The 25,401-nt window shown below is 47.5% G+C and overlaps 1 protein-coding gene across 1 annotated transcript in view; it reads right to left on the reverse strand.

Annotated features, from left to right (window-relative positions):
* Positions 1-1,742: 1,742 nt before the first annotated feature.
* Positions 1,743-25,401, reverse strand: part of UFC1 (ubiquitin-fold modifier conjugating enzyme 1) — a 269,665-nt gene continuing 246,006 nt past the window's right edge. The window contains exon 6 of the mRNA XM_069604677.1: positions 1,743-2,549. Coding sequence (XP_069460778.1) covers positions 2,478-2,549 — 72 coding nt within the window. The 3' untranslated portion in view covers positions 1,743-2,477. The remainder of the gene's footprint in view (positions 2,550-25,401) is intronic.

Raw genomic sequence — 25,401 nt, forward strand, 5'->3', positions numbered from 1 at the left:
AAAGTACAGTTACAAAAACTGGGGAAGACTCCACCAATATTGGTTCCACCTAAGGATTCAATAGCACATTTAGTTTAAAGGCATTTGGAATAGAGTACAGCAAGGTTATTCAGTACTTTGATCTGTGTAGACCATTCTTTATTAAACTAGCTCCTTCATCAGAAACTACTTGAGTGGCAGAAACAGTTGCCGTGGCCAATGCATTTCGGCCAATCATCCTTCGTCAGGGTGATCACGTGAAGCTCCTTCATCAGAAACTACTTGAGTGGCAGAAACAGTTGCCGTGGCCAATGCATTTCGGCCAATCATCCTTCGTCAGGGTGATCACGTGAAGCTAAGAGCGATGGCACCTTCTCTTCAGAGTCATGCAAGTCGACACGTATTATACAATAGCTACCGTTACGATGAACTATTAGTTTAAGCATTATTATGTTGCAACTATTTTAAACTGTCAAACTTTATATTTCGTTTACTTTTGAGTTCTTGTGCAGCACTCAGTCAGCTGCTTGCAGCAAGGTTCACTATCATCAAATATTTGAATGGCACAAATGGTTTTCTCAGATTTTCCAGAAGAGGGCCATAGTTCTGGGACTTTCTCCCAACAAAAGGGGATTCCCATTACTATTTAAAGGAGTCATTTCCAATGCTGGCACACCCAGTCATGCTCCAATTAAATCTGACCATGCGTCTGCTTTCAGAATTCTTATAAACAAGTTTGTTTTTGTTGTCATTCTTTAGTAAAGAGTGGTGCTCATGAAGTGGATATCCGGCAAGGCTTCCAGAAGCACACTTCCCAGTTTACAAGATATTTCGTGAGAAAACGGGGTAGGACCATACAGTCAGAGGGGGATATATCATACTGGCTTTCTAATGTTTGAACTAACTTCTATTGTGTCTCAATCTAACGTTCACCCTGAAGGCTCCATTCTCTCCGTCATGCCTCGATCTTGGTATTTGGTCAAGTGCATCTCTCAGTCCTTCAACACCTATATTTGAGAAGAAGCATGTGACAACATATCTGTGTTCGGGGTCACCACAAATGATGGGATATGGGGCGCTTGCAGTTTCCTGCAGTGCACTTCCAGGAAGATCATAACTATAAAAGCTTAAAACAATCTATAGACCAGTGAAATCATGAATGGCACCCTATTATTAAGCTGTGAACAGCTTATAATGAGAACATCTCATCAAATGGTCTCAGCAAAGGAAGTTCAGAACAGCAAAATAAGGTTTGTAGAAGCAGAATGACATGTGTGGGTCAGGTCAGACTGGAATGGCTTTCCAGATTATTACCCCAAGAACGAACATACATATTTAAAACATGTTTTATACAAAATCCATTTAACCCAATACAGTGCCGCTCCCGTATACATGTCTGGGACACTGGGATAGCAAATACAAGTCAAAACATAGTTTACATTCAAGATTGCTTTCGATGGAGCGTTCTGAATGATTGTTCGACCCTGTGAAATACACACACAGAGAAATGCCGGTGATTCCCACCTTTTGATGAGCTTTAAGACAATCCTAGCATCCTCCACACCCAATTAACTGTTGTAGAAAATAAATGAGTTTGAGTAAGGGCTAGAATTAGGACTTCATGAACCGGTTGGAAAGAACAGTGCAGAAAGTGTAGTCTTGCGTCGGACAGCTCCAATACAAGAGCAAGAAATGAAGATCACAGAACTGGGCGTTAACCACCAAACAGGAAATACAAATTAGGATTTGAAATATCACAGACATGGAATTGGAGACTCATTTATTAGAGGACGCTTTTCATTACACTGATTAAATGAATAATAATAAACAAGTGTGTGGTAGTGGCTGAAACTGGGCACATTTATATTGGACAATATGATCTCACACAATCGCTTTCCAACATTTTCCTAGAATTCAGTTTATTACTCTTTTTTTAAGGTTGCATTATCATTATCTAATTGTGTTTATGTCGAATGTTCCCATATCTTCCGAAAATCAGGCGATGACATGGGCTGATGTATAAAAAAACGTTTTAAAAACACACACAAAACAAAGGAAAATCCTAGGGGAAGCATTAGATGAGGTGTTAACTGCACAATTTTTACGCTTTAAGGAAAAAACACAATTTGCAGTGAAGGCTTAAAGCAACCAAGATCACTAAATTGCATTCAATATGAAATTATATCATGACCATTGCAGAACAAAGCTAGTTTATGTGCCACAATTAGGTAGTATTTGATGCTGAATTTAGTTTAGAATTCACCAATAAGAACATTCAGAAAGTCCAACGTTTATTAGTGTGCTACACCCTACAAAACAGATTTGAAGCTGAGGTTGCCAGAACCATCATGTTGTAATGTTTTTAGCTCTGTGCAAAGGGATTGAAAAGTTCTCCTGTGCGGACGGAACCCCAAGAGAGGGATGTGCAGCTCAGACGGAGGGTTAACAATCCTCTCTTGGTATCCAAGCAGTCTCCCTTTTCCAGTCAGTAGGACTCTTCATTTTTCCTTGTGTTCGATTAGCCCTTTTGAGATCAGGTCTGGGATCTCAACTGCCAACCATGGGCCCAGCTAGAAAAACGAAGATTTTATTATTATAAATACTCATGTATTTAAATTAGCATGTTTTAAGTTGCTTTCGATTCATCAAGGAAATCCAGAGCTACATTCCAGCAAATCACCCTCAAACAATGTTACAAAACAGTTATGTTATTGAAGAGCCTTTACAAGTGAAATGCATTGTAGAAACAGGGCCATCGAGAGTTTCCACTGAATAAGAACGGAAGATCACTACATAGTGAAGACAACAGGGCAACGGAATTGACTTAACGCAGTTTGTTGAGCAACTCATACAGAACAAGTGTGCAGTTGACCCATTGTTACCAATATCACTGCACTAGCTAACGGGAGCAAGGGAAACACAAACGCATCAATTTCCCTCTTCCACTACGCATGTTAATGTTGGTGCACAGGAAATTCATGCATTAAAAGCAAACCTGCAATAGCATGCACTCTGTTCATTGATTTAGAGTGCACACTGCAAACTCAATTACACGGAGGCGCTACGATGTCAAAAAACAGAAGCAAATGAGCAACGTGAAAAATAGATGAGAAGGAAGGCAGTGAGAGATGAAAAGGGAGCAAAGTGGTGAAGGGAGAGAAAGCAGGCGAAGGGAGAGGGGGGAAATAGTAAAGAAAGAGTGTAAACAGCATGAGAGATATTACTGCTGAAACAAAAAGACGGCCCGATTTCAGGGGAATCTGAGATCGTCTGGTCCAATGCCAGGTAGTGTGTTCTAGAGTCTAGGACCAAAAACGAAGTATCGCTCGCCTCCTGTAGTTTGAACATTGGAGAAGAGTAGGTTGAAACTGATATCAGAGGGAAGCAGCAGACAATTTGGCTCACTGTTTCACTGCTGTGCCGTCGAGACATCTATAGAATAGGTAGAAAATGCTGCGCTGAAACCTGGAGTTACTTGCAAGCCAGTGTAAGCAAGCGAACATGAACGAACAGCAGCAATTTGTACTCTTTGGAGTCTCTGGATTTGTTCGTCAGGTAGACCTGAATAGCGGGAATTACTGTATTGCAAACAAGAGTTGGTTTATACACCAACCGCCATGGGGTGGAGTTCTGGAAGGCGTTTGGTGCTGGAAGTGAGTAGCAATGAGAGCGAGGATCCCACTACAGAGTTGAAATTGTAAAAAGGAGTTTTTAACCATAGAGTTTATCTGAGCCTCAAGGCGTATGACAGCTCCTAAATGAAAATCTTTTTATAGGAACATTTACTCCAAAGAAAGTAGGGGGTAAGCATAGAGTACATTTCTGTAAAGTGGCGTCTAGACCCAGTATGTCATTTTTTGAGCCATTAAGGAAGTTGTTGCACAGCTATTTGTTGTTCCCTTCCAAAACCGGAGACAAAACTGGATTTGTCTCCTCAGCTGTGCAGGCAAATCTGCATGTCAATTGTATAGGAATAGAAGAACAAGTTACTTACCAACTGGTAGCGTTCTTTCGACTGGATGTTCCTCCAATGTATTCCACATCTTTGACATGTAATCCACAGCTGTGCTACTTCGGAAAGTCGATGGCGTTGGGTCGATGTCCCTCGATGGACTCCTATGAGCGCGACGTCACCGGATGTTATAAATAAGACACACGGTGCCCATAGCCTCAGTTTATGTATTTTCCTCCATAACACGTGACATGCTTGTACGCAATGCCTGCTTGACTGCACATAGCCTTGAGGGAACGCAAGCTGCAATAGCATAGGAAATTCTCCAGAGGGGCAGGCTGGGAGGGTTATGTGTAATACGTTGGAGGAACTTCCAGTCAAAAGAACGTTACCAATGGTAAGTAACTTGTTCTTCGAATGGATTGTGTCCTCCAACATATTCCACATCTTTGACAGACTCCCAATGCAGTACCAGAAAATGGAGGAGGGAAAAGAATTTAGAATACCCAATCAGATGGCAAATTCCATATCTTGACCATGGAGCGTATCCAGAGAGTAATGTTTGACTAAGGTGTGGATAGAAGCCCATGTCGCTGTGTCACAAATATTCCTAATAGGAACTCCCCGCTTCAGGGCTGTGGAAGTAGCGTCACCCCTAGTGGAGTGAGCTCCCAACCCCTCAGAAGGGTTCTTGCCCACCAATCTGCAACATTCATTAATGGTGAGGATAATTCACATGGACAGGTCTGTTAGGTAACAGCCTGGACCCAATTGGTGTCCAGCGTACCCACAAAGAGTTGATCGTCCACTCTGACCCTGGACATCCTAGAAATATAAAAGCTCAGAGCTCTCTTGGGTCCAACCTATGGAGTCGCTCCTCTTCCTTACCCGGATGAGGAGGAGGATAGAAAGCAGGAGGTACCACTTTCTGGCTTAAATGAAACTACCTTAGGTAGAAAGGAAGGACGTACACTCAGTACAACCGTATCCTTGTGGAACACAGTAAAGGGTGGCTTAGATGAACGTGCCTGCAATTCACTCACTCTGCGAGCGGATGTAACCACAACCAAGAAAACCGTCTTGAAAGACAACAGTCTCAAAGGACAAGAGTGCAAAGGTTCAAATGGAGCACCCATCAGGAATTTCAAGACCAAATTCAGATCCCATACCAGCACCTGAAACAGGGACGGCGGGAACACATTAGTAAGCCCTTTTAGAAATTGGGAAATCAAAGGAATCTTAAAATAAGAACATTCTTCAGACAAGTGCTTGAAGATATACAGCACCGCCAGGTAACCTTTAATGGTACCTACTTGAAGTTCACTGTGGGCCAAAGAAAGCAAGAAAGACAGAACTATAGCAATGGAACACTGAAAAGGATTGACATTGTGTCCTCTGCACCAATCGCAAAACCTACGCCAACAGCAACGGTACAGGGATTTGGTTGCCTGCTGCCTGGCCCAAAGCATCACGTCATCCGGGAGGTCCCAATTCTTATATCTCAACCTTTCAGATACCAAGCGTGAAGGTTGAGAGACTTGACCTCTGGATGGAGAAATTCCCCCGACACCCCTCCTGAAGAGAGAGAGAGAGAGAGAGAGAAAGAGAAAGAGAAAGAGAGAGAATAGTCTTGGTAGGGAAGACTATGTGGAGGGCAGATGGACATTTCGAGAAGGTCTGGGTACCACGCTCTCCTGCCCAATCCGGAGCAATGAGGATCATGAGGGATCCGAACCTCCGCAACCTCCTTAACACCTGCGGAATGACGGGGACCGGAGGAAACGCGTACAGAAGTGGGAATGACCAATCCACGACAAATGCGTCTCCTAAGGCTCCTCTCTGAGGAAATTCCCTTGAGCAGAATCTCTCGCACTTCCGGTTGGCACTGGTCGCGAAAAGATCCACTTGTGGGGTTCCCCAAAGGGCGAAGATCTCCCGAAGGACTTCCTGAGCCAACTCCCACTCGTGAGAGACCGTGCTCTGCCTGCTCAGAGCGTCTGTCGCCGCATTCTCCTCTCCTGCCAGATGTACTGCTGAGAGTGATATTCCTTGTTGTATTGCCCAGAACCAGACCTGCATCGCCTCTCTGGACAACGGGAGTGACCCCCCTCACCCCCCCTTTTTTTGTTGAGGTACGGCATGGCCACTGTGTTGTCCGTCATGATCAGGACACTCTTCCCCCACACAGACAGCAGAAAAGCCTTCAGGGCCAGCCTGGTGGCCCTCAGCTCCAATAGGTTGATGTGAAGTTTGGACTCGGACCGAGACCAACGACCGCTGGCAGTCAGATCGTCGGCATGAGCTCCCCATCCTGTAAGGGAAGCGTCCGTCACTACTGTCACCTCCGGCCACGGTTGCCAAAATGGCTCCCCCTTCATCAGATTCCCATCGTGGGCCCACCACAGAAGATCCTGCGAGACCGAGAGTGGAATCTGAACGGGATCCAACATGTTGCCTAAGAATTGTGACCACTACATCTTGAGGACCCATTGCAGGGATCTCATCTTCAGTCTGGCCTCTGGCACCAGAAAAATGCAGGATGCCATGAGGCAGAGCAACCTTAAGAATTCGAAAGCTGGAAGACGCTGGGCATGTTGAAATTTGTCCACCATCTGCACAATGTGATGAGCCCTCACCTTGGGTGGCGAGCACTTTCCCAAGGACGTGTCCAACACAGCCCTGATCTACTGGAGCTGTTGGGAAGGTGTCAGATGCGACTTCTTGAAATTGAAGGAGAAGCCCAGCTTGTGGAGGGAGTGGCAGGTGAGGCTGAGATGATCCATTGCTTGCTCAGGAGAACGCGCAAGGATCAGCTAGTCCAGGTAGCGGTAGACGGGAATCCCCCCTTCGCCTGAGATACGCTGCCACCACCACCACCATTAGCTTGGTGAAGACCCTTGGGGCGGAGGTCAATCCGAATGGCAGGACCCGAAACAAAGTGCAAGCTGCAAACCTCAGGTACTTTTTGTGCTTTGGATGAATCGGCACATGAAAGTAAGCATCCTGTAGGTCCAGAGACACCAAACAATCCTGAAGTCGAAGGGCCTGGAGGACCTGAGAAGAGAAAGAGTGACCATCTTGAACTTGTCCTTCCTAAGGAGTTTGTTCAACCAACGCATGTCCAAGATGGGTCACAATCTCCAGTCTTTCTTTGGAATCCAAAAATATGGGGAATACCATCCCTTGTTCCTCTTCGCTACAGGCACCAGTTCTATAAAGCCTTTCTCCAGCAGGGTCAAGATTTCCAGCACAAGGAGCGGATCCAGATCCGTCAAAGAGAGCATCTCCAGTGGATTGTCGTGAGGCAGCTTTAGGAAGGGAAGGCAGTAATAGGTCGCCATTCTTCGAGATGCCGAGACAGTCTGCTCCCAACCGGTGAACAATGGAACATGGCCTGATAGTAGTTTTGGAGCTGCTGCGGCAGCCCCTGAAGGCAAAGATGCAGCTACCTGAACGGCTTTGGCACCTCTATTTCCCCGACCACCACAGGCACTTTTACGTTGACCCCTTTGACTGGCGGCTCCTCGCGTCCTACCAAAAGAGGACTAGTAACAAAAGGAACCTAGCCTCCACTGCTGTCCCCTAGGATGAAAAGGCGGAAGGCTGACGCACAGCTGCGCTCAAAGATTTAGCAGCAGCTTTAGAGGTCTGCAACCTCTCAAGGCTCTAGTCAGCCTTGCTGCCAAACAAATGCGAGCCATCAAAGGGCATGTTCAGAAGACGGGCTTGTACATCCGGAGCAAAACCAGACTTCCGCAACCACGCAAACCTGCGTATAACGGTGCTTGCAGCCATGGACCGGCTAACACTGTTGGCCGTGTCCAACCCCGACTGAAGGGATTCACACATGGCATCCTTGCCATATTGCACAAGAGCAAGGAATGCATCCCTTTCTTCCCCTTCGGGAATATGTTCAGCCGTTAGATAAACACAATTCCACAGAGTCTGTGAAAATCTTGCCAAGGCACAAGTGGAGTTGGCTGACTTCAACGCCATACTCGCCGCAGAAAACGCCTTGCGTGCCCAACCATCGAAGCGTTTGTCATCCCTATCAGGAGGGATGGTAGGGTACGCTGCCTGCCTTGAGGTGGCCGTAGCCGCCTGAACCACCAAACTCTCAGGAGTGGGGCGAGAGGAAAGGTAGCTGGGGTCGCTACTGGAAGGGCTGTATTTTTTAGTTAACGACTTGTTAAGGGCCGGAAGAGACTCCGGGGTCTGCCAAGTAGCCGCCACCCTTTTTTGCAAAGTCAAATGAAACTGCAATACTGGGTCAGGGGACGGACCTTGATCCAAAATATCAGTGAGGTCATCCTGTACAAATGCCACTGGAGGACTGGACCAACCAAGATATTCAGTAACTCTAGCCATCAATCTCCTATAAGAGGATTCTGCATGAGCCCCTGGCTCAGGCCTGCCAAACTCCACCTCTGGAGAAGTGTCCAGGCCACTGGCATCATGCAATGACTGCCTTAACTCCTCCAACTGGCTGTCTCTAGAAAAGACAGGAGCCTCATCAGGCTCAACCGGGTCAAACTCAAAATCCGACCTCTCCTCGCCCTCAAAGATATCATCCAGAGGCTGAAAGAACTCCTGCCTAGGAACAGGAGTGGGCCTGGAGTCGACAAAAGGCTGTAGCGTCTTAGCTTTAGCTTTTCCTGGAGGATCCACAGTAACATGGACCTCCCCCGGCAAATTCTGGCCAAATGACCTAAAAGGCGTCGACGGCTCCGGCATCGACGTCAACAATGGCGCCGACGGCTCCAAGGGCTGGAGTGAAGGCAAAGCACCGACAGCCGTACTCGACGGACACGGCGCTGACTTTGAGCCCTTACCCGACTTCTGCAGTTTCGCTGGGGACGAAGACCGAGACCTGGACCTAGCACGTCTCTGGCGATCAACCAGAGCCTTGTCCGTACGGGACCTCGACGATTCCCGATGTTTATCGTGCCGAGGACCCGGGCCCGAAGGCGCGCTAGCATCGGACCAAGACCGTTCCCTGCCGGCTTCTTCCGAAGGCACGGACAGAACTGTGCCCTGGGATTGGAAAATCGCCAGCCTCTGTTCCTGGAAGGCCGCGGGAGTCGAGGACTTAGTGGTACAAGCCACTTTCCTCGCGGTGCCATCCTCCGACCAGGACGGGGAAGGCGACCAGTAACGCCGCTTTCGGGAGTGCTGAGACTAGGACGAGTGGCAGGACCCACTCCGGGATCGAGATCCACGGGACCCCTTCCGACGAGGAGAGTCACCCCTCGAATCGTCAGTGGACATCCCTTTTGCAGCTTTTCGGGACATACTGGGTTTAGTACTCCGACCTATCTGTAACTTCCCCTTACGCTCCGGCAAGGGCTTAGCAGTCAGCGACTGGCATTTTGAACAGTCGTCGGTGTCATGACTCTCGGCCAGACACCACAAACAAATGCGGTGCAGGTGCGTAATCGGGTCGGACCGGTGACACTGCTTCCAGGAGTGCCGAGACGAGGACGAGTGGCGGGACCCACTCTGGGATCTAGATCCCAGGGACTCCTTCCGACGAGGAGAGTCACTGCTCAAATCGTCAGTGGACATCCCTTTTGCAGCTTTTTCCGGGACATACTGGGTTTAGCAGTCAACGACTGGCATTTTGAACAGTCGTCGGTGTCATGACTCTCGCCCAGACACCACAAATAAATCCGTAATCGACATCTTAGACTTACAGTCCCAGCAATTCTTAAAGCCAGACTACAGAGTCAGAGGGGTAGATGAAGACATTCACAAAGAATACACAAGGCGCGCCAAGTTCTCGAAGAAAACATGTTTGCTGAAAAAATAGAACTGAGGCTACGGGTGCTGTGCATCCTATTTATAACATCCGATGACGTCGCCCTCGACGGAGACCTTCGAGGGACATCGACCCAATGCCATCGACGCAAGACGCCCTCTGCCGAAAAATTTCCGAAGTAGCAAAGCTGTGGACATTTCATGTCAAAGATGTGAAATATGTTGGAGGACACAATCCATTCAAAATGAAGCTTGTGGACCGTGCATTGGTCTGTGGCTTCACACAGATGTTTAACATCGTGCAGATGAGCAGGAACTCTGGGGGAATGCCCCAGGTTAAATCACAGGTAAGAAACAAACTGATAATTTAATCTGAGAGAAATAAGGACCACTTCAAAGCACGGTAAGAGAACCCAGCCAATGCTTGAAGTCTCTAAAGAAGGATGCTGTGTGCTCTTCTGCATTGTATACAACTTTCAAGAACCACTACGACACCTGTTGCCAGGTGTATTTTGTATAAACAGGTGGGCTGATGGGATCTCTGGGAAATTCTTGGGCCAATCAGGTTTGGGGTTAAGGCACTAAGGCCGTGCCTCCTTCTACACGTTTCCAACTATTTAGCATACACACACAATATCACCTGCTGCTCTGCTCTATATTGGTGTCCCAAGATGTTCTCCGCCCCACCACTCTACTATGCCTCCGATGTTACACCCCCCTTCAAACCTCCATCCTTTGACATTACCTTATTTCCTTTGTCTCACTCCCCCTCCTGTCTCTACTCCTCTTCTTACTACTTCTACCTCCAACTTCAACCTTACTACTCCCACCGATGTTACCCATCTTCACGCCTTTCTACTACACCACCTCCTTGTCACTACTACTTATCGGCTACCATGACCACCACTCTCCTGTTCCGATGAGTACTCTACTACCGCCTCTCATTACTGTCGCTTCTCCTCAACTACCTCTCCCCTGCTACTACCACTACGACTTTTCCTCGTTCTACTGGCAGTACCACTACTCCCACCCAGGAGTGTTGCTAGGTCTGGAAAAGTTCTGGGGCTATGCTAATGTCGGAACCGTCGGGACCCGGGGCTAGCTAGCCTTTTGGTTGTATCCCCTGAGCTTCTATCCGAGGCGACAACCAAAAGACTTAGGGCTATAGCCCCCTCAGCCACCCTCTAGCAATGCCTCTGCTCCCACCACTGCTCACTCCCACTACTTGCAACTACTCCCACCTTTTTTCTACTGCTACTACATGCACTCCCCACACCCACTCCACAGAACTCACTCTCTCCAATAAACTCCACACTGCTTTCATGCTCTCCTACTCTGATCTCTCTGATGCCATCCTCCATCTCCTGTCCTCACCCAACTAACCCACAACTAACTATACCCAAGCTTACCTTAAAATATACCACTCCCACCCAGGAATTGCCAGTTTACCCTGACCAATGGTTTACCAGTCTCCAGGGGGCATGTAATGGGAAGGGCTTGGGGGGTGTGAGCTTGGGCTCATAAGGGCCTCTAGGCCCCACCCCCTTACTCACACGGGCCTGATGCATTTCTGATATGGGCCAAGTGGAGGCCCAAAATGGACTCTTGTTCCTTTTTTCTATGGCCTAATGGTAAAATGGATTTCTAAAATGTGGCCTGGTGGACAGGTTATAGGAGACCACCCTAGTTATACTGTACAGGGGAATTCGGAGGTTAGCCAAAACCCAATCAAGCTAGCAATGGAGAGCAGACAAGGCTATTCTGAGGAGTGAGAGTTGGGGTCAGGGGTCCACAATGAGCCCACACAATGAAGCACACAAAAATTCAATTTAGACAGGAATTTACAAAAATACTATATTTATCCTAGGCCTTAAACATACACTAATTCAACAAATAAGTGATATCGTACAACACTCAGTATTAAACATATATACAGTCATCAGTGGTTCTTAAAATGCATTCAATTACTTAACTCAATAAAAGAAGGTAAGTGATGCAGTAAAATGGAACCAAGTCACAAGAAATATGTCATAGCTTCAGAAGTCCAATCCCTATGAAGAGTGGGGCTGTGTGCCCAAAAGTCACAATGCATCTCCCCAGAATTTATCCGGTGCAGGTAAAGTACTTGTGTTGGTTATGGTTCAAGAAAAGAGATACAACAAAGTTACTTCTAAGTAAAAATGTGTCATGTTTCAGGTTTCACTGTTCCGGGCGCAACAACCAAAAAGCAGCGGCATGGAATGATACAAAGACTTGTTCTGAATGTTATCCTATGGAGGACAGAGGGGGCAAATGCTTTGCGTTTACATACCCCCATAATTCCAATTTTGCCAGAGGACTGGATGGGTCGACATGGGGGTGGAGTTTGGGGGGCGGGGGGGCTAGCTGGAGGTTGGTTTTCCCACCGTTGGTTCTGGTGAGAGGTGGCCAGGAGCTGCATGTGCAAGGATCCTTCCGGTCAGGTCCAGGAGCCGAGTGAGTGCAACTCTTGACGATTGAGAAAAGCAGAAAGAAGCGATGCAGGATACTTCGCAGAACAGGGGGAAGGAGAGTTACAGTGACGGCCACCTCACACAGACTAGGACAGGCATCCGTCCAGTCTCGGTCGAAGACGACCTTCCAGAGCAGGAATCCCTTGAAGCAAGGAAGCTCAAATTCAGCAGGAAGGAGACTTGCACCACAAGCTGGTGAACACCAATGTTCCGGCTGCAAATGTGTAACAATGGCGGTTCTAGTGAGGTAACCCACTGGAGTGCTGGTCAGTCCACTGGGCGGTCCAGGGACACTTCCGAAGGTGGACAACGGTTGGATCCTCAAGAACATGTTGAGACTGGTTGGTCCCACTAGTCCAGGGGGTGAAGCACCACACAGGATCTTGGCAGATCAGGTAGTCCAACAGGGATTCACTGGGCCGTATGCAGGAAGGGATGCTGGGCCTTTTCAGGAGTCCCCTTCAGATCTTCAGTCTGCTATTCTACGAGGGACTCTTCTATGAGGGACTCTCAGCTCCAACGCAAATCTGAATAAATGGCTGGAGGAGTCCTCTTCTCATCTAAAATCCAGCCTGGAAGGCGGAACTTCCCTGTAAAAAGTCAGGAGAGGTGCAAAAACAAAGGCAACATGTTTGGGGGTCCATAGAACTATGCAGGGCCAGTTGTTAAAAGACAAATATTTCCCAACTAACACCCATGAGAGATCCCTGGTAGACTAGTGTTTCTCTTTGTAAACAGCCTTCCTGGTGGACTTTTTTTTAAAAAGGTAAGTCCCTGGTGGTTTACGGATATTTTTTTTTTGTGGTGCACACAGGCTCCAGCTGATACTATCTGCTGGAGCCGCGCTCCTTTGTTTGTTGCTGCATTGCCACGCATCACTTCCTGTGGTGTCTCTTCACTCCTCCCTGCTTACTGGGAGGCTGGTGGTCCCTCCGCTGCTACTGTGGCGAATCTCCCACCAACTGCCTCCCACCTCCTCTCCTGGCCCTGCATTACCATGAACTGCCGCAGCTCCCAGTGGTGTGGCACCAGTCTTCTGAGGCTTCCCGCCTCTGCCTGGAGCTCCATGTGTAGCAACGTCTCCTGCAACTATTGCTGCAGGGCTGCTTCCTCGCGGGTCCTAATCGGAGGCTACGCGGTCTCTGCAGGTAAGGAGGGCACCCGAACAACGAGCTATGAGGTGCGGGTGTGCCTGGCTGTGGTCACGCGGAAGCTTCAAAGATGGCGGCTGTCCCGGAGTGACCTGCTCGCCCTGCTGCTGGACCCTCTCTCGCTTGCCGGGGACTGTCTCCTGCTGAGGCAGGGGAGGCTGAGGAGGGGCGTGGCTCCGGGCAGGTGGTAAGGAGCCCAAGGGGTGCTGTGGCCGATCGCTGACTCGCCGTGACTCTGGGGCTTGTTTGTGCTGCGTGCAGCAGAGGTTGACCGCAGCTGGTGGTGTGAGCGAAGGGATCATCTCCCTTGGTATTAGGGGACATCTGGCAAACCTGAAGGCTTGTGACTGGGTGCTTGCGAGGGGTGGGTGTAGTGGAGTGAGCCATACACCATACTGGCCCTCTCCCCCCGGCTGACTATCGCCCAGAAAGGAGCCCCCCCATCCCTGGAGCACCGGTGAAACTGGAGCAACCACAGTGAGGGGCAGCCCTGACAACCAGCCCGGGGAGGCGGGCGGGGGGATGGGGGGAGAGCAGTGCTTAAGGATCTGGGGCAGCGGTAAACTCAAGAGGCAGCTAGGAGGGATGCTGCTAGCGGGGAAGGTGACCGACTCTGGCCCCCCTCCCTGGGTTGTGCGCTGCATTGGCTGGGAAGCTAACAGACGAGGAGAGGAGAGTGCCTCTGCACTGGGAGCCAGGTATTGTGACATTGCACACAGAGAGGGGGCCCTGAGAAGCTGAAGACATGGCAAAACAACATAAACCTAAGAAGAATGCCAACATGGAGTCTCTCCACAAAGGTAGTAAAATGGAGTCAACACGTGCCTCGCCCCACTCCCCTGACCAGCCCTCAGTGCAACTGGCCACTAAAAAGGATTTTCAATAATTTATGGCAGAAATCAAATCAGAATTCCGCAACTCCATATCTGAGATCTTGTAGCAGGTGGACCGTCCAAACAAATGGTTTCTGGAGGTGGAGCAAAGGCTGGGAGAGTTGGAGGAAGGGTCAAAACGGTAGCAGAGCTGCAGCACAAGATCCAATCATTGGAAGGGAAATGTGCATCCATGGAGTATAAACAGGAAGACATAGAAAATAGAGCGTGTAGAAACAACCTAAGAATCAAAAGGTTTGCCAGCCTCAATCCCGGCGCACACCTTGAATGAATGTGTGGGCAGGCTCTTTCAAATTCTCCTGCCGCACTTGGATAAAGCAATGCTACTTCTGGATCGCACCCATAGGCTGCAGAGCCGTGGGAATCCACCTGTGGATGCCCCACCGGATGTCACCACCCAGGTCCCCTTTTTTACATCCAAGCAGGAGATCCTAAATGCAAGCCGAACGCAAGGAGAATTACCATACCAGGGAGGCCCACTGCAGATCATCCAAGATCTTGCAGCTGCAGCAGTGCGAAGAAGGAAGTAGCTCAGACCATTGACTGCTCTTCTGCAAGACCAGAAGATCAAATACTGCTGGTTGTTTCCAGCTATGCTGCAATTTATGTTCGAGGGCACTACGAGGACCATTGAATCCCTAGATGAAGCAGAAAGCATCCCAGGGAAAAGCTACCCTAGCACAAATAGTACCTCCCCACCGAGATCCTCCGGCCTGGTGAATCAAGATGACCCTAGACCACGACACAATACCTGGGTGAAGGTGCGGAAGCCCAGAAACCTCCCTACAGCAGACATGAACTGCTCCGGTGGGCCTCCGGAGCGGAGTCCCTATGAAACATATCAGCACACCACCTGGGCAGGAGGTTTACAGCACCAGGAATGTAAGGCCCAGGCTCCACGTGGCATACTCCAGGCCTTCAGTGAAATGGCACTGGCGGGCCAATGGTGCAATATGCCCATACCCGTTACTGTTCCATGTTTGGTACACAAAGTTTGGTTAAAAAAGTTAAAAACCTGGTTGCTGCACAGTATGGAACAGAGAATAAAGTGAGATGAAGCAGACAGTCATCCTGCCTCCTCTTCTCTGATGATGGACCCCGATGTTCAAGGGGCACCCCCCCCAACAGAAGTTACAATTTGTGACCCTTAATGTAAAATTCCTGAACTCTCCTGCCAAGCATAGTATAAACCTGTGGTGTCTGGGAAGCTCTGTTTGTCTTCAAGAAACTCACTTGATCACATCCGACTTCTACTGCATGTGCAGCAGAGCCTTCCCTAAACAATTTGTCATCCAGGGGATAAATAAGTTGTGGAACACGAGACGATGCAATGTCCAGGGGTTAGGGGGGATATGTAGGGGTCAAAGGTAGTCTATTTGGACAACTCTACACCCTGATCTCCATCTATGCCCCCCAACGAGGGACAACAGGTCTTCCTTGTAGAGCTAGAGTTAGAGCTACTCCCCTTTCAGGAGAGTCAAGTGGTTATAGGGGGAGAATTTAATGGGGTCCCAGACCCGCAAGCTGATAAAAACACATGAACGTTGGGGTTGCTGCACATATTTAAATCCTTGGGCGTAGTAGATAACTGGAGGCTAATGCACCCGGTGGCAAGGGGCTTCTTTTTTTCCCACATGTGCACCATTCCTCTTCTCGTACAGATCTGCTTTTGGCTATCCCCGCCCCATCTTTTGTCATATGTCGATGAGGTGACCATAGGGCCTAGGGTGATATCAGATCACACCTCGGTTTTACTAACAGCTCGGGTGTGTGATCGTGGCCCCACTGCCCCCTAAACCCCAGGCCTCGTTAGAGCTTGTATGACAATTCTAAATGATATGGCACTTGGGGATGGGATTGCAAAGGCCATTCGAAGAGAACCCCATAGGACCCACATCAATAGCGACTATATGGAACACCATGAAGGTCTGTAATTAAAGGGGAGCTCATGGGGCGGCCCACAAGAAACATTGAGGGGAGATGAGAGATTAGCTGTAAAAGAAAGTGGCAGAGCACAAGCATAAAAAAGGCGAGTCGCCCAGGACTCATTGGTCCTTGCAGGTCGACTAGAAGACGTTGGAGGCCCTCTATGCAGAGGGAACAGCTCGGACCCTCCTCAAAACGAAACAGGGATATTATGCTATGGGTAATAAAGCAAATACATTTTTGGTTAGGAAGCTGGCAAAAACCCAGCGGCTGACTACGATAATGTGCCTATGCGTTCTGCAGGGCAACATTCAGTAGGCTGAACACGTTAAACTACAGCAGTCCGTGTCCTACATCGTTGAAATCATGTTGGCCGTCCACCAAACTTTGACGGACCAGAAGTAATACATTGAGGGGGCCGCACTTCCAAATCTGGGTGAGGCAGATAGTGAGGCCCTAGAGGGTCCAATTACTCCGGAGGAAGTGGAGTCAGTTATTATATCTCTTAAAGCTTTGGCCCCCTGCCCTGATGGTTTCACGTCTAGATTTTACAAGCTTTTCCAGGCTCAACTGCTGGCTCACCTTCAGAATTCCTTCCAGCAGACTGGCTATACGACCCCCTCGATGCAAGAATCCAACACCATTCTGTTGTTAAAACCTGAAAAGGACCCTAGAGACTTTGCCTCATACAGTCCGATCTCTTTGCTCACTATTGATGCCAACATCTACTCTTAAATCCAGGCCAACAGACTAGCGAGGGTCCTCACAAAAATTAATGACGCAGATCAAACAGGCTTTGTAATGGGTATAAGCAATATAAGGCGTCTCTTTATGCTGATGATGTCATGCTCTCCCTCCCAAACATCCAACCCTCCTTGAAGCATTCTCTTTTGGAATTGGACTCCTTTAAACGGGTGATGGGCTTCGAGATTATTTATCACAAATCAGGGGCCCAAGGGGTGGGATTTACATCGGAGGAAGTGGAGGCTCTTTTACCTGCCTGTGAGGTTAAATGTAATAGAACTTCCATACATTATGTGGGGGGGTTCACATTCCGGTGCTCCTGAGGGGGTGTTTGCACAGCAAACGTTCCACAACTGTTTAAAGATCTGGAGGCTGATTTAGGAAGATGGGAAATACAAGAGATCTCATTGATGGGGCGGATTACAGAATGCAAAATTAGTTTGCTGCCAAGATTCCTCCATTACTGCTCAACACTCCCAGTGGAGATCCCACAGGAGGCTCTTTCAACTCCAACGAAAGAACCTCCGATTTGTGTGGCGTGCGGGGAAACTCTGGATCTCGAGGATTGTGATGATAGGGAACGCCCGACTAGGTGGGATGGGTGTTCCGAATGTGCGTAAATACTACATAGCAGCCCAATTAAACTCTCGCCTGTCTCAGTCCTGGGGATCCCCCGAAATGGGTAGCGATTCAACAATCCAGAACACCACTCCCCCTTGGATCCTTGCCATGCACTTCCCCGTCAGCACGCAGATACTGGCATTCTTTTATCCACTAAAATAACATTAAAAACATGGAATTGGGCGATGAAATTAAGTGGGATCCTGGGAGGTTTGGGCCTGCATACTACTGTAGATAACGAACCATGCCGCAACTGTTCGAGAATGGTCTGCCCTGCACCTTTGAGGACTGCAAAATAAGGTTTTCGTTATGAGGCAGACAGGTACTCTTATGCCGAAATCCGACACTGGATAATGCACCCAATCATAAAGCAAGGGCCTTATGTGACCAGAATCCCGCTTAACACAGGCTGTTGGATTGCTCCCGCAGGGGGAACATCTCCAAGCTGTACAAACTCCTACACAGCGATCTATCTACTCTGCAACCTCACTATATTGCCCAATGGAAAAGGGACATGGGGCAACCAAGAGGATCAGACATGGGTGGACATATGGTTGAGAAACTACTCCTTCTCAAGATGTGTGACGAATAGAGAGTGTGCACTTAAACTGCTATATCGGTGGTATTACCTGCCGGCGCGCCTGCATTGTTTCAAGAGCACACTGAACCCCGAGGGCTGGAGGAACTGTGCGGCTCGGGGAACGTACTTCCATATGTGGTGCGAATGTCCCCATGCCCGGACCTTCTGGAGAAAAGTGGATGACTCTGTTGGAGCCATCACCCAGGTTAGACCTCCAATGGAACCCAAGATAATCTTGTTGGGGGCCCCCGATACAGGTGAGCTATCCTAGGTCGGGGAGCATGGCTAAATGAATCATGCAGGTTCTCTTAGCAGCGAAGATCACGATCGCCCGGGCATGGAAGGTGCATAAGGGCCCTCTGCTGCCTTTATGGCGAGTTAAGATCTGGGACATTTTAGTGGCAGGAAAGGTCACAGCGGCCAAGGAGGGGATCCTTCACCGGTTCACAGACGTCTTGTCCCCAATTCTGGAATAAGACCAAACTTTCTCAGCATAGACTTGTAAACTGAGAATGGCAAGGTTGTTTTTGGGCGATTCTTAAAGGATACAGATGCTGGCCTGATCGAGCCAAAGGAACTGGGGGAAAAGGTTGAAAGGAACGGGGGGGTAGGTGGGAAGGAATGGACGGAGGACTGAATGCTGCTTAGTTATGTAGGACACTAGGTTATATGCCATGATTCAAATGTTACTGTGTATGCAAACTATTAAAGGTGTCAAAAAAGAAGATGAGGGTCTGAAGCCAGAGATGTATTTTTGAATCACTCACATAAGAAAACGTCAAACTTTGACCCAGTCCGGTCTCCAGTGTCTGCTTGGTTTAAGATTGTTCAAAAACATCAGATTACTTTGATTTATGCCCAGAGCATTCCTTTATCGGGATGCCCAGGATTAATTCCCACTTTCAACTCAACTTTGCTTAACAGATGGGATCTCTAAGGGATACTGACCCGGGGTGATAGGCTCCATAGTTACGAAGGAACAGTTAGTCACTTTAGATGATTTTTCAGACTAAAATCTGTAATTATCTGACAACTTGACTACAATTTTATTTTATGCAGCCAGTCTTTCACAAGCACTGGCTAATGTTTCCAGAAAAATCTGAAATCTATCCTTGCATTGAGTTAATTATTGTGGATAGTAATTTTAGGCCCCCAATATCATTATAGACATATGGTCAGTTTGCAAATGAAGATCTGCATTAAGTACGAAGGCGATCTTGGAGCTCCACTGACTAATGTGGACACGGATGTTGCCTACGCAGGAGGTGGTATACAATTCTCGATTTCAACTAATCAAATTTAAGATTTTGAGGAGACTATTCCACACCAGCCATGTCACTCATTGCTAAGGACGGTTTTAGGTGCCATGCTCCAGAAACCCACCCTTTGCATTTGCTACGGTCCTGTCCCTTGAAAGAGTTCTGGAATAAAGTTGATATACTGGCTGATGTCATGGACATTCCAATTATCCTACTAACACAAATATTGTTGGAATAATACTTTCATCTGTTGAAAGAATGGACTTATGGTAGAATGTGTGGACTGCTTGATTGTTGGGCTTTTACTTTTGTTTGAAACGGATCTACCACTTTCTGTATGCAACCCCCCCCCCCAAAAAAAATGCATTTAAAAAAAAAATACAAAAAAAATAAAGGTTGGTAAACCTGATAGCGGGTTTGGATTTTGTGAGGCATCAACAATGAGAGCCAGGCACAAGGTTAAAATGATTGTAGTGAGTGTGCACCACCAAACTGATGTGCTATTTTTGTAATTTGTCTAATGTAGAAGCTATTCGAAGAGGGGTGCACACCTGCTATATAGGTGCCTCCGTGAAATGGCACACTGTGGAGAACAAAAGTTAGGACCAAGGCCGTGAAGCCAGCGGTGCGGGCTGCACTCCCAATTACCACAATGTGGTATGACGGTTCAATGCTGGTCAAAGGTAATAAGTCTTCAAAGGCTTTGTTTATGCTTGTTAGAAAAGATGTTCGGATTTATTAATGTTTTCTTTAATATTCAACGATCATACATCACTGTCAGAGCAGATGCATCCTATGAGCCTTTTATGGCCTATGCATTTCAGAATCAATGTCCTTCATCGGGGCCAGCTCATTTCTATACTCAAAGCCCGAACAAATTAACAATCGGATCTGGATGTATATCCAGTGATAAATCTTTTAAATTCTGATGTTGCTGCAGAGAAATGGTGCGGTGTTGATTGCCAGCGGTAAAAACTCGCTAGCAACCGGCAAAAAGGAATCCACAAAGGACGCCGCGGCACAAGGTTGCCATGTTTTTGTCAAAGATATTTATTAAATGAAAATGGGTCGGGAAAATGACTCTCTGGCCCTATGCTAAAGAGGAGTTTCCCCATCTATAAACCAAAACTAAGGATCTCTCTGTGTCAGGAAATCAATAACTGAAAAGCCGTCCTTCTGTTCAAAACAATCTTATCCTGACCCTCATACTACAAATAAAATACAAATGCACAAGTAAAATATCTTCAACTTGAAAGTGGCAAAAAAGCATTCACAACTAAAAGTAAGAATAGCTCCAACAAAGGTGTTCTCCAAGGTTAGATCCAGACGGAGGACCCCTTCCAATGGATTCTTAAGTAGAATGGCAACTGTCTCTTTTACTAACATTTCCTTTGCGTCTCTCCTTGATCCACAAGGTACCTGTTTAGATAAGTTCTGTAACAGTCTTTCTTTAACACTTCTCTCCTTGGTTTTGAAATCACTGTCTTTCTTCAATACCAATCTCTCCTTGGTTTAGAACACACTGGGCCTCATTACAAGGTTGGAGGTAGCCATGCCCTTAATAAGGGCATGACTACCCCCAAACTGGGGTCCGGCACCGGGTCCTGCGAAAGGGGAATAACCGGGCCATTCCAACCTTTGCAGGCCCGGTAATTCCCCATGCGCGGGACCCGGAGCCGGTACGTGCCCATTCCCATTTGAGCCCCCATAGGGATCAATGGGAATGGGAGGATGGTAGCAGCGGTACCGTTCATAACCTTACAGTTGCTACCATCCTGTTCTGCTTGCGGGTGCTGCTCTGCACGCCTGGTTTAACCAGGCGTGCAGAGCGGCACCAGCGAGCAGAACTCGTAATGTGGCGGCATGGTAACAACGGCGCTGGTAGCACTAGCGGCGCCGTTGTTGCCTTACCGCCACAGATGTAATGAGGCCCACTGTCTTTCTTTAGCATCTCTGATAGCTTTGCAATTTGCCTGGTATACTCCCCTGCCAGAACTCTATGCCATGCCAACTTCCTGGTGTACACTCCTGCTATGATTCTTTATACAATGCCAACTGCCTGGTGTGTTCTCCTGCCAGGACTTCTTAGGTGTTTCACAGTCTCGCTGTATCACATTTAAATTGCTGTTGGCGCGGTTGCTGTTAATGCCCCGGGGTCGCCACTGGCTTTGGGTAGACTCCCCTTTTGTCCCCAGTGTATCCGGTCTGGTTTGCGCTTCTGCAGAGTGTTGCTTTCACCCGCTTGCTACACTGGAGTGTACAGAGGTTCTACTGGCTTCCTTTGTGTCTCTGCGGTCACGCATCTGCTTCCCTGCAGTTCCCAGAATGGAGAATTCTGCCTTCTCGAACTGCCAAATGCCCAGAACCTCTTTTCCAGCTCCCAGCCTCTCCACGGCATCGGTCTCTGTAGCAGCGTTACTCTTTCTGACTTAGAGGCCTTCCCTGCTCCGCCACACTAGTACGTGATCTTTGCGTTGTTGAGCCTTCTCACAGGAGCCAATGTCTTCTCCTGCACTGCCTCGATCAGAAATGCGCTGGCCATGTTTAAATGTCCCACACACAGGTGGTTTGAAAAAACAACTGGACTGCATATTATTGTTTGAGGTCCTGTTACCGTGTTCAAACTCCTTCATCCTCCTCATCTCAGTACTTGGGGAATTCTGGAAGTTGCCATCCAGGGCTCAAAATTAGGATTTGATGACCGCGGGCTAAAACCAGCTCATGGGTGTTGGGCATCACAAAGTAGGCACAAACTACTGGTGGGGAACGAGGAGCAAGTACCCAGCACACCGCAAATATTACATCCACATGAGATGCACAAGTGAACTTTTTGCCTATTATTTATGATCCATTATGCTTAAATATGTACTAGATGGGTCCCAATTTTATTTTATTTTTTTATTATTACTTGTATTTAGCCACATATAGGCTTTTACAAAAGTGAAGATCGCAGCTTCGAGAATGCGTTTTGAATTGTACATTAGTCACATCGTTTGCGCTCAGTTTTCACAAGGAGTTTAATTTGTTTTTATTAACATCATATACTCAAAGTTAATGTCACATAGGCATGATTATAATGCACGAGTTGGCCAAGGGAGTAAAAGGTACCCTCCTGGTGGTTGCTGTTGGTTTCAAGCTAACCAGGCTCTCCTAAACTTGAAGCAGGAGCTAAATAGCTCCTAGATCACAGCAAATTCGAAACCCTGCAGTCTGTAGAGGTCATTGGAAACAGGATATTTAAATAGTCCTTCACAGTGATTTTACATAATAAAGATACTTTAGGAGTAAAATGTGTTGTGTTGGAGCTTTGTGTGTTTATGTCATTGATCGGAAGATGAAACATATTTACTTCTACAAGGGGGAAGCACGCATTTGACAATAGGCCATTAGGGACTTGGGTATTAGAGGGTCTTCCTCGTGGAAAAGGGGGAGATACTGCATCTTGTCCAATGAAGTCATGACACCTCCACGGTAGTTGTCTTCTCGTATGTGATCCTCCCTCATAAAGCCGCTCCCAGGGTCAGGATCTGCTGTCCCCTGACCACATGGGAGGAGGTCACCGCCGGGGAATCTGATGACTCCATTGGATTCATCATAATTTTCCCTATTAAAAGGGGCCCAAAAATCTAGCTTCAGAAACATTTGGAGACAAAGCAACACAATGTCATCAGTGGCGAAATGGCCATGATCCGTCATTATTTGTTGATTTGGATCTTCGGATGCTAATCTACCCTCTCTCTGGGGAATGTAATGACAATAGTCATTTGATTTAACTCAGCAGGGAGAAAGGAAAAAAACAGACACTGGAGAGCAGCCAAGGACTTGATTCTGCAAGAAAACAATCATAATTACTACCAAATTTGATCGGACCTTTCAGCAGAATGTTACATCAATGGCATACGCCTAACCGGTGTGAAAATACAGGTTGCTTAACGCCAGTGGGTCCTGTAGCATTTCAGATCACAGCAAATGTGTGAGCAAGGCTGAAAAAACCAACCTTTAACCAAAGGGAAAAAAAGCCAATCGCCTCACTATCCAGGATGATGATTGAGGAGATCGCTCTTTGGAAGGGGGCCGATTAGGGAGACAAACCCTTAGTTGGTTACCCGGGAAAGGTCCACAACTCTACTGCCCTAATCCTCCCAGGTGGGACAGAAGACGGACATGGGCAGAAGCATGAGGAAACAAGAGTCAGGGATGTGCAAGGCTGAGAGTCGCTCTTGATGGGAGAAGCGAGCAAACCCAGCTGCAAAGTCTGTGTAGAGCCAATGTTTACAGAGGTTAAGTGTTAAGGCAGTTTTCGTACCACTCTTTGTTGTTGAAGGAACTACAACCACTAACCTTAATGTGGGCTAACATACCTTACAAGAAAGGGAAGCCAAACATCTTAAAGTGTTGGTAAGGTGGACTGAGTGTCAAGACTTAAGGGTAAGCAGATCGACACAAAGGTACAATTATTCCACATACATCTCTAGAAAATACATCACACAGATATACTGAAAACAAATATATAGTTTAAGTCACACACAAAAGCCTCTTCGGTCAAATGAAGTACTTAATGTATAATACACTATTAAAAAGATACCAATTATAGAGTAATGTCTAAAAAGGACTCTCCTAACCCCATTGTCTATACGAGGGGGGTGAAAGCCATACAATAACCAGACCACCTGAGAAGCCAAGTATAGTGGGAGTAAACTTACTTAGGCAAAGTTATGTTGTTTACTTTATTAGTGGTAGGTGTTTACTTTATCTGTGGTAGGGATGGCGCATAGGCTACAACAAGTTTGGAGAGAGGATAGAATATTTTTATGAGACATTCTGACTACTACCAGTTTGTTATTTTCTTTGAAGTTAGGGAAACCCACCATTGTAGCTATAGGGGTAGTCGAGTCCTTTCCCTTAATAAAACTTGAACCAATTCTTCTTGTCCGTCTCCTATGTCTGACTTTTGTGAAGGCATCATGAAGCAAGACACAGACAACAGATTCACTTTTCTTAACAAAAGGATTTTATTTGTCTTAATTGTCAGGATGGAGAAATGCCTATCTGGGATCTCCCTACCTAACGAAACTAAGGACATTCTGTGTCATTAAATTCAACCCAAAAGTCTGTCTGTGTCCAAAACCTATACTTGCTCTCACAACTAAACATATACAATGTGCAGGCATGTCAGCACTAAAAGAAACAGTGTTCAAAATAAAGTGCTTAGCTTCTTCAATCTCAGGCTTGTTTCAGCTTCCTCTTCCCCAAGATCAAAATAGTTCCAAAAGATCTCGGGGTTCCTTTTGCCAAGTTCAGCATAGTTCAAATATATCTCAGGGTTCCCTCCCCCAAGAAGGCAGCTCCTCCAACAGAACTACAAACAGTACAAGTCTCTTGACTTTCAATAATACTTCAAGGTTAACTTTGTAATCCTTTATTTATTTATTGTCCATTTGTAATGCACCTATAGACAAGTGTTTCGAGGCGCAACCATGCAAGGAGGGGAGACTAGGGAAAAACAGCAAGACGATCTTCAAGGCATGGTACATTCATATTGTGCAAGAGCTCAGATCGGTGCAGGAGAGGGGTGAGGGGGGCGTACCAAGTGCACCCAGTCAGTCACAAGCTGGGGTAAGTGCTGAGAGATGCCACTCTCATGGGTCATTGACCAAGTGCAGTAACGATGAGGCAAGTGCGAGGCCCGGAGACAAAGTGCGAGAGGACTGGTGAGGGTGCCAGGGACCTGTGAGACTCCCAGGTACACCAAGCAGCCAGTCAGCAGGCTGTGCGGACAAGGAGGGAGAGAGGGGTAGAGCAGAGAGCGAGGTTAGCAAGGTAGAGGGAGAGAGAAGGAAGAGGAGAAGAGGAAAGTCTTGAGGAATTTCCAGACCTTAAGGAGATCCAGCTCAAGACGGAGGGCGGCAGGGAGGCTATTCCAGAGGAAGGACCCTGCAGAGGATAAAGATCTCTCTCCAAATCTCTGCTTGGAGAACGGGCTCACTTGCAGAAGGTTGGAGGTAGATGAGCGTAGGGCTCCGGAAGGACAGTATTTAGGTGGGCAT

The sequence above is a fragment of the Ambystoma mexicanum genome, chromosome 1p, assembly GCF_040938575.1.
Source record: "Ambystoma mexicanum isolate Mex_15411 chromosome 1p, UKY_AmexF1_1, whole genome shotgun sequence".
NCBI classification, from domain to species: Eukaryota; Metazoa; Chordata; class Amphibia; order Caudata; family Ambystomatidae; genus Ambystoma; species Ambystoma mexicanum.